Here is a 13,212-nt window from a genome sequence, read left to right on the forward strand (position 1 = left end):
CCCTAACTGTACCATCCTTGTGCCCTAACTGTACTGTATCATCCTTGTGCCCTAACTGTACCATCCCTCTGCCCTAACAGTACCATCCCTCTGCCCTAACAGTACCATCCTTGTGCCCTAACAGTACCATCCTTGTGCCCTAACTGTACCATCCTTGTGCCCTAACTGTACCATACCTGTGCCCTAACTGTACCATACCTGTGCCCTAACTGTACCATCCTTGTGCCCTAACAGTACCATCCTTGTGCCCTAACAGTACCATCCCTCTGCCCTAACAGTTCCATCCCTCTGCCCTAATAGTACGATCCTTGTGCCCTAACAGTACCATCCCTCTGTCCTAACAGTACCATCCCTCTGCCCTAACAGTACCATCCCTCTGATCTAACAGTACCATCCCTCTGCCCTAACTTTACCATCCCTCTGCTCTAACAGTACCATCCCTCTGCTCTAACAGTACCATCCCTCTGCCCTAACAGTACCATCCCTGTGCCCTAACTGTACCATCCCTCTGCCCTAACAATACCATCCCTCTGCCCTAACAATACCATCCCTCTGCCCTAACTGTACCATCCCTCTGCCCTAACTGTACCATCCCTCTGCCCTAACAGTACCATCGCTCTGCCCTAACTGTACCATCCCTCTGCCCTAACTGTACCATCCCTCTGCCCTAAGTGTACCATCCCTCTGCCCTAACAGTACCACCCCTCTGCCCTAACAGTACCATCCCTCTGCCCTAACAGTACCAATATCATCCTTGTACCCTAACTGTAATCTCCTTACGCTACCTGTCATCTGCCCCATAATCTTATACTACCATCTGTTTACTCTTATGCTAACCCCTCTTTCTCTTACTCTCTCTCTCTCCCCCTCTCTCTCTCTCAATACCATCCCTCTGACCTAACTGTACCATCCCTCTGTCCTAACAACACCATCCCTCTGCCCTAATAGTACCATCCTTCTGACCTAACTGTACCATCCCTCTTGCCTAACAATACCATCCCTCTGCCCTAATAGTACCATCCCTCTGACCTAACAGTACCATCCCTCTGCCCTAACAATACCAACCCTCTGCCCTAACAGTACCATCCATCTGCCCTAATAGTACCATCCATCTGCCCTAACAATACCATCCCTCTGCCCTAACAATACCATCCCTCTGACCTAACAATACCATCCCTCTGCCCTAACTGTACCATTCCTCTGCCCTAACTGCACCATCCCTCTGCCCTAACAGTACCATTCCTCTGCCCTAATAATACCATCCCTCTGCCCTAACAGTACCATCCCTCTGCCCTAACAGTACCATCCCTCTGACCTAACAGTACCATCCCTCTGCCCTAACTGGACCATCCCTCTGCCCTAACAGTACCATCCCTCTGCTCTAACAGTACCATTCCTCTGCCCTAACTGTACCATCCCTCTGCCCTAACTGTACCATCCCTCTGCCCTAACAATACCATCCCTCTGCCCTAACAGTACCATCCCTCTGCCCTAACAGTACCATCCATCTGCCCTAATAATACCATCCATCTGCCCTAACAGTACCATCCCTCTGCCCTAACAATACCATCCCTCTGCCCTAACAATACCATCCCTCTGCCCTAACAGTACCATCCCTCTGCCCTAACAGTACCATCCATCTGCCCTAACTGTACCATCCCTCTGCCCTAACTGTACCATCCCTCTGCCCTAACAGTACCATCCCTCTGCCCTAACAGTACCATCCCTCTGCCCTCACAGTACCATCCCTCTGCCCTAACAGTACCATCCCTCTGCTCTAACAGTACCATCCCTCTGCCCTAACAGTACCATCCCTCTGCCCTAACTGTACCATCCCTCTGCCCTAACTGTACCATCCATCTGCCCTAATAATACCATCCATCTGCCCTAACTGTACCATCCCTCTGCCCTAACAATACCATCCCTCTGCCCTAACAGTACCATCCCTCTGCCCTAACTGTACCATCCCTCTGCCCTAAGTGTACCATCCCTCTGCCCTAAGTGTACCATCCCTCTGCCCTAACAGTACCACCCCTCTGCCCTAACAGTACCACCCCTCTGCCCTAACTGTACCATCCCTCTGCCCTAAGTGTACCATCCCTCTGCCCTAACAGTACCACCCCTCTGCCCTAACAGTACCATCCCTCTGCCCTAACAGTACCAATATCATCCTTGTACCCTAACTGTAATCTCCTTACGCTACCTGTCATCTGCCCCATAATCTTATACTACCATCTGTTTACTCTTATGCTAACCCCTCTTTCTCTTACTCTCTCTCTCTCCCCCTCTCTCTCTCTCTCTCTCTCTCTCTCTCACACACACACATCCCTCTGCCCTAACAGTACCATCCCTCTGCCCTAACAGTACCATCCCTCTGCCCTAACAGTACCATCCATCTGCCCTAACAGTACCATCCATCTGCCCTAACTGTACCATCCCTCTGCCCTAACAGTACCATCCATCTGCCCTAACTGTACCATCCCTCTGCCCTAACTGTACCATCCCTCTGCCCTAACAGTACCATCCCTCTACCCTAACTGTACCATTCCTCTGCCCTAACTGTACCATTCCTCTGCCCTAACTGTACCATTCCTCTGCCCTAACTGTACCATCCCTCTGCCCTAACTGTACCATCCCTCTGCCCTAACAGTACCATCCATCTGCCTTAACAGTACCATCCCTCTGCCCTAACAATACCATCCCTCTGCCCTAACAATACCATCCCTCTGACCTAACAGTACCATCCCTCTGCCCTAACTGGACCATCCCTCTGCCCTAACAGTACCATCCCTCTGCCCTAACAGTACCAATATCATCCTTGTACCCTAACTGTAATCTCCTTACGCTACCTGTCATCTGCCCCATAATCTTATACTACCATCTGTTTACTCTTATGCTAACCCCTCTTTCTCTTACTCTCTCTCTCTCCCCCTCTCTCTCTCTCTCTCTCTCTCACACACACCATCCCTCTACCCTAACTGTACCATTCCTCTGCCCTAACTGTACCATTCCTCTGCCCTAACTGTACCATTCCTCTGCCCTAACTGTACCATCCCTCTGCCCTAACAGTACCATCCATCTGCCTTAACAGTACCATCCCTCTGCCCTAACAATACCATCCCTCTGCCCTAACAATACCATCCCTCTGACCTAACAGTACCATCCCTCTGCCCTAACTGGACCATCCCTCTGCCCTAACAGTACCATCCCTCTGCTCTAACATTACCATCCCTCTGCCCTAACTGTACCACCCCCCTGCCCTAACAATACCATCCCTCTGCCCTAACAGTACCATCCCTCTGCCCTAACTGTACCATACCTCTGTCCTTACAATACAATCCCTCTGACCCAACTGTACCATCCCTCTGCCCTAAGTGTACCAGCCCTCTGCCCTAATAGTACCATCCCTCTGCCCTAACAGTACCATCCATCTGCCCTAATAATACCATCCATCTGCCCTAACTGTACCATCCCTCTGCCCTAACAATACCATCCCTCTGCCCTAACAGTACCATCCCTCTGCCCTAACTGTACCATCCCTCTGCCCTAACTGTACCATCCCTCTGCCCTAAGTGTACCATCCCTCTGCCCTAACAGTACCACCCCTCTGCCCTAACAGTACCACCCCTCTGCCCTAACTGTACCATCCCTCTGCCCTAAGTGTACCATCCCTCTGCCCTAACAGTACCACCCCTCTGCCCTAACAGTACCATCCCTCTGCCCTAACAGTACCAATATCATCCTTGTACCCTAACTGTAATCTCCTTACGCTACCTGTCATCTGCCCCATAATCTTATACTACCATCTGTTTACTCTTATGCTAACCCCTCTTTCTCTTACTCTCTCTCTCTCCCCCTCTCTCTCTCTCTCTCTCTCTCTCTCTCTCTCTCTCACACACACACACATCCCTCTGCCCTAACAGTACCATCCCTCTGCCCTAACAGTACCATCCCTCTGCCCTAACAGTACCATCCATCTGCCCTAACAGTACCATCCATCTGCCCTAACTGTACCATCCCTCTGCCCTAACAGTACCATCCATCTGCCCTAACTGTACCATCCCTCTGCCCTAACTGTACCATCCCTCTGCCCTAACAGTACCATCCCTCTACCCTAACTGTACCATTCCTCTGCCCTAACTGTACCATTCCTCTGCCCTAACTGTACCATTCCTCTGCCCTAACTGTACCATCCCTCTGCCCTAACTGTACCATCCCTCTGCCCTAACAGTACCATCCATCTGCCTTAACAGTACCATCCCTCTGCCCTAACAATACCATCCCTCTGCCCTAACAATACCATCCCTCTGACCTAACAGTACCATCCCTCTGCCCTAACTGGACCATCCCTCTGCCCTAACAGTACCATCCCTCTGCCCTAACAGTACCAATATCATCCTTGTACCCTAACTGTAATCTCCTTACGCTACCTGTCATCTGCCCCATAATCTTATACTACCATCTGTTTACTCTTATGCTAACCCCTCTTTCTCTTACTCTCTCTCTCTCCCCCTCTCTCTCTCTCAATACCATCCCTCTGCCCTAACAGTACCATCCCTCTACCCTAACTGTACCATTCCTCTGCCCTAACTGTACCATTCCTCTGCCCTAACTGTACCATTCCTCTGCCCTAACTGTACCATTCCTCTGCCCTAACTGTACCATCCCTCTGCCCTAACTGTACCATCCCTCTGCCCTAACAGTACCATCCATCTGCCTTAACAGTACCATCCCTCTGCCCTAACAATACCATCCCTCTGCCCTAACAATACCATCCCTCTGACCTAACAGTACCATCCCTCTGCCCTAACTGGACCATCCCTCTGCCCTAACAGTACCATCCCTCTGCTCTAACATTACCATCCCTCTGCCCTAACTGTACCACCCCCCTGCCCTAACAATACCATCCCTCTGCCCTAACAGTACCATCCCTCTGCCCTAACTGTACCATACCTCTGTCCTTACAATACAATCCCTCTGACCCAACTGTACCATCCCTCTGCCCTAAGTGTACCAGCCCTCTGCCCTAATAGTACCATCCCTCTGCCCTAACAGTACCATCCATCTGCCCTAACAGTACCATCCCTCTGCCCTAACTGTACCATCCCTCTGCCCTAACTGTACCATCCCTCTGCCCTAAGTGTACCATCCCTCTGCCCTAACAATACCATCCCTCTGCCCTAACAGTACCATCCCTCTGCCCTAACTGTACCATACCTCTGTCCTAACAATACAATCCCTCTGACCCAACTGTACCATCCCTCTGCCCTAAGTGTACCAGCCCTCTGCCCTAACAGTACCATCCATCTGCCCTAACAGTACCATCCCTCTGCCCTAACTGTACCATCCCTCTGCCCTAACTGTACCATCCCTCTGCCCTAAGTGTACCATCCCTCTGCCCTAACAGTACCACCCCTCTGCCCTAACAGTACCATCCCTCTGCCCTAACAGTACCAATTTCATCCTTGTACCCTAACTGTAATCTCTTTACGCTACCTGTCATCTGCCCCATAATCTTATACTACCATCTGTTTACTCTTATGCTAACCCCTGTCCTTATGATCTCTCTCTCACCCTCTCTTTCTCTTACTCTCTCTCCCTCTCTCTCTCTCTCTCTCTCTCTCTCTCTCTCACTTACACACACACACATCCCTCTGCCCTAACAGTACCATCCCTCTGCCCTAACAGTACCATCCCTCTGCCCTAACAGTACCATCCATCTGCCCTAACTGTACCATCCCTCTGCCCTAAGTGTACCATCCCTCTGCCCTAACAGTACCATCCCTCTGCCCTAACAGTACCATCCATCTGCCTTAACAGTACCATCCCTCTGCCCTAACAATACCATCCCTCTGACCTAACAGTACCATCCCTCTGCCCTAACTGGACCATCCCTCTGTCCTAACAGTACCATCCCTCTGCCCTAACAGTACAATTCCTCTGCCCTAACAGTACCATTCCTCTGCCCTTACAGTACCATCCCTCTGCCCTAACTGTACCATCCCTCTGCCCTAACTTTACCATCCTTCTGCCTAACAGTACCATCCCTCTGCCCTAACTGTACCATCCCTGAGCCCTAACTGTACCATCCCCCTGCCCTAACTGTACCATCCCTAACTGTACCATCCCTGTGCCCTAACAGTACCATCCCTGTGCCCTAACAGTACCATCCCTGTGCCCTAACTGTGCCATCCCTCTGCCCTAACTGTACCATCCCTCTGCCCTAACAGTACCATCCCTCTGCCCTAACTGTACCATTCCTCTGCCCTAACTGTACCATCCCTCTGTCCTAACTGTACCATCCCTCTGTCCTAACTGTACCATCCCTCTGTCCTAACAATACCATCCCTCTGTCCTAAAAATACCATCCCTCTGCCCTAACAGTACCATCCCTCTGTCCTAACTGTACCATCCCTCTGTCCTAACTGTACCATCCCTCTGTCCTAAAAATACCATCTCTCTGCTCTAACAGTACCATTCCTCTGCCCTAACAGTACCATCCCTCTGCCCTTAACTGTACCATCCTTCTGCTCTAACTGTACCATCCCTCTGCCCTAACTGTACCATCCCTCTGCTCTAACTGTACCATCCCTCTGCTCTAACTGTACCATCCCTCTGCCCTAACTGTACCCTCCCTCTGCCCTAACTGTACCATCCCTCTGCCCTAACAGTACCATCCCTCTGCCCTAACTGTACCATCCCTCTGCCCTAACTGTACCATCCCTCTGCCCTAACTGTACCCTCCCTCTGCCCTAACTGTACCCTCCCTCTGCCCTAACTGTACCCTCCCTCTGTCCTAACAATACCATCCTTGTGCCCTAACAGTACCATCCCTCTGTCCTAACTGTACCATCCCTCTGCTCTTATGCTGCCACCTCACCTAATGCCCCCATCTCCTTACGCTACCTGTCATCTGCCCCATAATCTTATACTACCATCTGTTTGCTCTTATGCTAACCCCTGTCCTTATGATCTCTCTCTCACACTCTCTTTCTCTTACTCTCTCTCCCTCTCTCTCTTTCTCTCTCTCTCTCACTCACTCACACACCACTCTCTCTCACCCTCCCTTTCTCTTACTCTCTCTCTCTCCCTCTCTCTCTCTCTCTCTCACTCACTCACTCACACACACTCTCTCTCACCCTCCCTTTCTCTCACTCTCTCTCCCTCCCTCTCTCTCTCTCTCTCTCTCACACTCACACACACACACAATCTCTCTCACCCTTTTTTCTCTCTCACTATCTTGCTCCCCCTTTCTCTCAGCCTTTCTCTCTCACATTCTCTCTCACACTCTCTCTCAGTCTCTTTTTCTCACAATCTCTATCACCCTTTCTTTCTCTCCCTCTCTCATCCTCTTTTTCTCTCACGCTCTCTCACTATCTTGTTCCCCCTTTCGCTCAGCCTTTCTCTCACACAGCCTCTTTCTTTCACACTCTCTCACTATCTTGTTCCCCCTTTCTCCCAGCCTCTCTCACACACCCTCTTTCTCACTGCCTGACACTCCCGAGTACCATTAACTCTTTGTTAGCATGAGCCTTTTATACCTGACACTTTCTCCCCACAAACACACACTATATTTCACACCAGGGAATCCCACTCAGAACACTCTTATAACCACAATGAGTGTCACACTGAAATTCTTCCTTACCCTGCAGAATGTGTGGTGGAACTGGAGGGCCGGAGAGTTTCAGATGGAGAATCCTGGACAGACAGACAAGATCCGTGTGTCACTTGCACCTGTACTGTAAGTGCAGCACACAGTGAGACACGTTACCCTATTCATACATACTGCTCAACACACACTCACTGCTCTGCACACACTCATATACTGCTCTGCACACACTCACTGCTCTGCACACACACATATACTGCTCTGCACACACACATATACTGCTCTGCACACACCCATATACTGCTCTGCACACACCCATATACTGCTCAGCACACACTCATATACTGCTCTGCACACACTCATATACTGCTCTGCACACACTCATATACTGCTCTGCACACACCCATATACTGCTCAGCACATGCTCATATACTGCTCTGCACACACTCACTGCTCTGCACACACTCATATACTGCTCTGCACACACTCACTGCTCTGCACACACTCATATACTGCTCTGCACACACTTATATACTGCTCTGCACACACTCATATACTGCTCAACACACACTCACTGCTCTGCACACATTCACTGCTCTGCACACACTCACTGCTCTGCACACACTCATATACTGCTCAGCACACACTCACTGCTCAGCACACACTAATATACTGCTCTGCACACACTCATACTGCTCAGCACACACTCATATACTGCTCTGCACACACTCACTGCTCTGCACACAGTCATATACTGCTCTACACACACTCACTGCTCAGCACACGGTCATATACTGCTCTGCACACACTCATATACTGCTCTGCACACACTCATATTCTGCTCAGCACACACTCATATACTGCTCTGCACACACTCATATACTGCTCTGCACACACTCATATACTGCTCAGCACACACTCATATACTGCTCAGAACACACTCACATACTGCTCAGAACAGACTCACATACTGCTCAGCACACACACACACACATACTGTTCTGCACACACACATATAGCTCTGCACACACTGACACATGCTCTGTGCATAAAGACACACACTGCTCAACACACACTGCACACACATACTGCTCTGCACACACATACTGCACTGCACACACTCATACACACTCATATACTGCTCAGCACACACACATACTGCTCAGCACACACACACATATAGCTCTGCACACACACACATACCGCTCTACACATACACACATACTGCTCTGCACACACACATATAGCTCTGCACACACACACATACTGCTCTGCACACACACACACATACTGCTCTGCACATACACACACACATACTGCTCTGCACATACACACACACATACTGCTCTGCACACACTCACATATAGCTCTGCACACACACACATATAGCTCTGCACACACACACATACTGCTCTGCACACACACACATACTGCTCTGCACATACACACACACATACTGCTCTGCACACACTCACATATAGCTCTGCACACACACACATATAGCTCTGCACATACACACACATACTGCTCTGCACACACACACACATATAGCTCTGCACACACACACACATATAGCTCTGCACACACACACATACTGCGTATATATAGCCTTACAGCAAAGTAAGGGGACGCTAGTGATAATATAGATAGTGATATTAATCTATATACTCTTTAAAAAATGCACATTGGTAATTTTGTATACAATACAAATAAAAAAATAAAACAAAATAAAAGAAAAATGAAATAAAATCCTCTCAAATGAGGGAAGTCCAAATATAATTACAAAATCAAGGCAAAAATAAGTCCTTTTCAAAACCAAGTGGAAAAGCCCTGTGGTGGCTGCCTCCTCCTCGCCGACTGGTCCGGGTATAACTATGAGGAATAGAAGAAAATAGAGGGGCGCCTCATGTGTAGAATCAACAGATATAAGAATCAGTAATAACAGTAGTAGAGCCAAATGGGTACTCACACACTTCACAAGCTCACCAATGTGCTGGTAGTAGAAGGCTGCAGATTCAAATAGGTGTGGCAGTTCACCTCTCAGGTAGTACTGTGATGCTGGAGATGGAAAAGGAGACACAGAAAAAAAGCACTACATGTGCAGACTGTTAAAGATATAACAAACAATATTTTCAGTGGTACAGATGGTTACTCACATACTCCATGAGCACACTTATGTGCTGGTAGGAACAAGCTGCAAATTTTAGGCAGGTGTAGCAGCTCACCCCAGATCAGATTTCTTAATGCTGTAATCAAATGGCTCCAATAGGTAAAACAAAGTCCCAAAAAGGTAGAGAGACTCTTATGTATCAGCAGGGCAGTAGGTAGGTAAAGATATCCACTCAAAGGCGTATTTCCAGTAAAATACAAATATTTATTACAAACAAAAGTTAAAAAAACACAACAGAACAATTGCTGTGTTAGGTGGATAAAAAAGGGGTTAACAGTGAACAATTTTATGCCTGATGAAACGGTGCAAAACCGAGAAACGCATTGCATTATTGGGGTCACTGTTAACCCCTTTTTTATCCACCTAACACAGCAATTGTTCTGTTGTGTTTTTTAACTTTTGTTTTTAATAAATATGTGTATTTTACTGGAAATACGCCTTTGAGTGGATATCTTTACCTACCTACTGCCCTGCTGATACATAAGAGTCTCTCTACCTTTTTGGGACTTTGTTTTACCTATTGGAGCCATTTGATTACAGCATTAAGAAATCTGATCTGGGGTGAGCTGCTACACCTGCCTAAAATTTGCAGCTTGTTCCTACCAGCACATAAGTGTGCTCATGGAGTATGTGAGTAACCATCTGTACCACTGAAAATATTGTTTGTTATATTTTTAACAGTCTGCACATGTAGTGCTTTTTTTCTGTGTCTCCTTTTCCATCTCCAGCATCACAGTACTACCTGAGAGGTGAGCTGCCACACCTATTTGAATCTGCAGCCTGCTACTACCAGCACATTGGTGTGCTTGTGAAGTGTGTGAGTACCCATTTGGCTCTACTACTGTTATTACTGATTTTTATATCTGTTGATCCTACACATGAGGCTCCCCTCTATTTTCTTCTATTCCTCACACACATACTGCTCTGCACACACACACATGCTCATACACACACACTGCTCTGCACATACACACACATACTGATCTGCACACACACACACATACTGATCTGCACACACACACATGCACATACACACACACTGCTCTGCACATACACACACATACTGATCTGCACATACACACACATACTGATCTGCACACACACACACATACTGATCTGCACACACACACACATACTGCTCTGCACACACACACATACTGCTCTGCACATACACACACATACTGATCTGCACATACACACACATACTGATCTGCACACACACACACATACTGATCTGCACACACACACACATACTGCTCTGCACACACACACATACTGCTCTGCACACACACACATACTGCTCTGCACATACACACACATACTGCTCTGCACACACACACACACACACACACACACATACTGCTCTGCACACACACACATATTGCTCTGCACACACACACATATAGCTCTGCACACACACACACACACACATATAGCTCTGCACACACACACACACATACTGCTCTGCACACACAGACATACTGCTCTGCACACACAGACATACTGCTCTGCACACACACACACACACATACTGCTCAGCACGCACACACAAACACACATACAGCTCTGCACACACTGACACATGCTCTGTGCTCACAGACACACACAGCTGTACACACAGACAAACCTTGATCTGTAAAATAATAAATAGGATACATTTTTTTCAGTTGGGACATGTGGACTGTCAGATTGAGGAGTGCCCTCCGACCCAGTGCCAGCAGGGAAAGATGAGGGTCCGGAACCCTGGCACTTGCTGCCACGTGTGCCAAGGTGAGTGTCATAAATACCCCAGGTATCAAGACAAGGAAATCAATTCTATTATGGGTGTCATTGAGAAGCGGCACTCCATACATACCAATCAGATGAGTGCAGCTCTCTGCTCTATATTACAAGTGGCAGAGTTACTAATTGGAGTTAGAAATTGGAGGGGGAAAATGCAGACCCCACTAACAGGTAATCCTTACTAACTATACACCTGCACAATGTTCTCTATAACTTTTCTTATCTTTCTGTCTGCCCTTCTCCTAAAACTAACTGCATATCCCTATAACAATAACAACCCCGACACTATCCATATCTCACCCTCCCTCCTCTCATCCCCTATGCTGTCCTCTCACGAACTACCCTGTCTCCTTAGAAATACTTCCCCATCAAACTCTCCTGTGTCTAATCATACCCGCTCCTGCAAGTCTCACTCTCACCTTCTGTCACTCACACTCCTACTACTGTTTGCTGTTGGTGACGTCTCTCCTAACCTTGGCCCTACAGCGATCACCAGGCCATGCAATACTAACAATCACATCTCCATTAACCCATAGCGCTTATCCCCTCTCTTTTCATGTGCCCTCTGGAATTCTCGCTCCATCTGTAACAAACTTACAACTGTTCACTCCCTGTTTGTTTCCAACGCTTTCAACCTTTAAGCAATTACTGAAACTGCTTCCATTGCTGCTCTCACACACTTTAGCCACACACCTAGGCCAGGTGAGAGACATGGTGGTGGTGTTGGGATCTTACTCTCCCCCCTCCTGCTCCTATCAATACCTATCTCCATTTCCATCTCTCTCCTTTTCTTCCTTTGAAGTCCACTGCATTTGCCTGTTCTCCCCCTCTCTCTGAGTGGCAGTTATCTATTGCCCCCCATGGACCAACCTCCCAATTCCTTGACAACTTTGAAACTACTAAACAGCTAATCCACTCCCTATTAATTTCCCTACTTGACTTCTGTAATAACCTACTAACTAGCCTCCCTCTCTCCCACCTCTCCCCCCTTCAATCCATCTTTAATGCCTCTGCTAGGCTAATCCACCTCTCCCATCACTCTGTATCTGCTGCACCTCTCTGTGAGTCCCCTTACTGACTTCCCATTCACAGCAGAGTAAAATTAAAATTTTTCTCACCCTGACCTACAAAGCCCTCACCAATGCTGCCCCACCCTACCTGTCCTCACTCATCAACAAATATACTCTAGACTGCCCCCTAAGATCCAAACAATGACCTGCTCCTTGCATCCTCTACCATTACATCCTCCCATGCTAGACTACAGGACTTCTCTTGTGCGGCACCAACCCTCTGGAGCGCATTTCCTTGAGCTGTCAGACTTTCCCCTAACCTGTCCTTTAAACGCTCCCTAAAAATCTTTTTGTTCAGAGAAGCTTATCAACTGACTCAGTAACAAATAAATTTCACTCATTCTTACATTTGCAGTCCCCACCTCCTGTTTCCCATCTTCCTACTCATCTAGATTGTAAATTCCCAGGGGAACAGGGCCCTCAATTCCCCCTGTATTTGTCTGGAAAATGTTGTCTTTTTTCCTAAGATATGGTGAGTCCACAACGTCATCAATTACTGTTGGTAATATCACTCCTGGCCAGCAGGAGGAGGCAAATAGCACCACAGTCAAACTGTTAAGCATCACTTCCCTTCCCACAAA

At 48.1% G+C, this 13,212-nt stretch overlaps 1 protein-coding gene across 1 annotated transcript in view; it reads left to right on the top strand.

The window, feature by feature from the left end:
• The window catches only part of KCP (kielin cysteine rich BMP regulator), a 565,655-nt gene that overhangs the window by 504,916 nt on the left and 47,527 nt on the right, over window positions 1–13,212 (top strand). Inside the window, 2 exon segments of the mRNA XM_053716343.1 lie at window positions 7,653–7,741; window positions 11,447–11,549. Of these exon segments, the coding sequence (XP_053572318.1) occupies window positions 7,653–7,741; window positions 11,447–11,549 (192 nt within the window).

This window comes from Bombina bombina, chromosome 6, assembly GCF_027579735.1.
Source record: "Bombina bombina isolate aBomBom1 chromosome 6, aBomBom1.pri, whole genome shotgun sequence".
Lineage (NCBI taxonomy): Eukaryota > Metazoa > Chordata > Amphibia > Anura > Bombinatoridae > Bombina > Bombina bombina.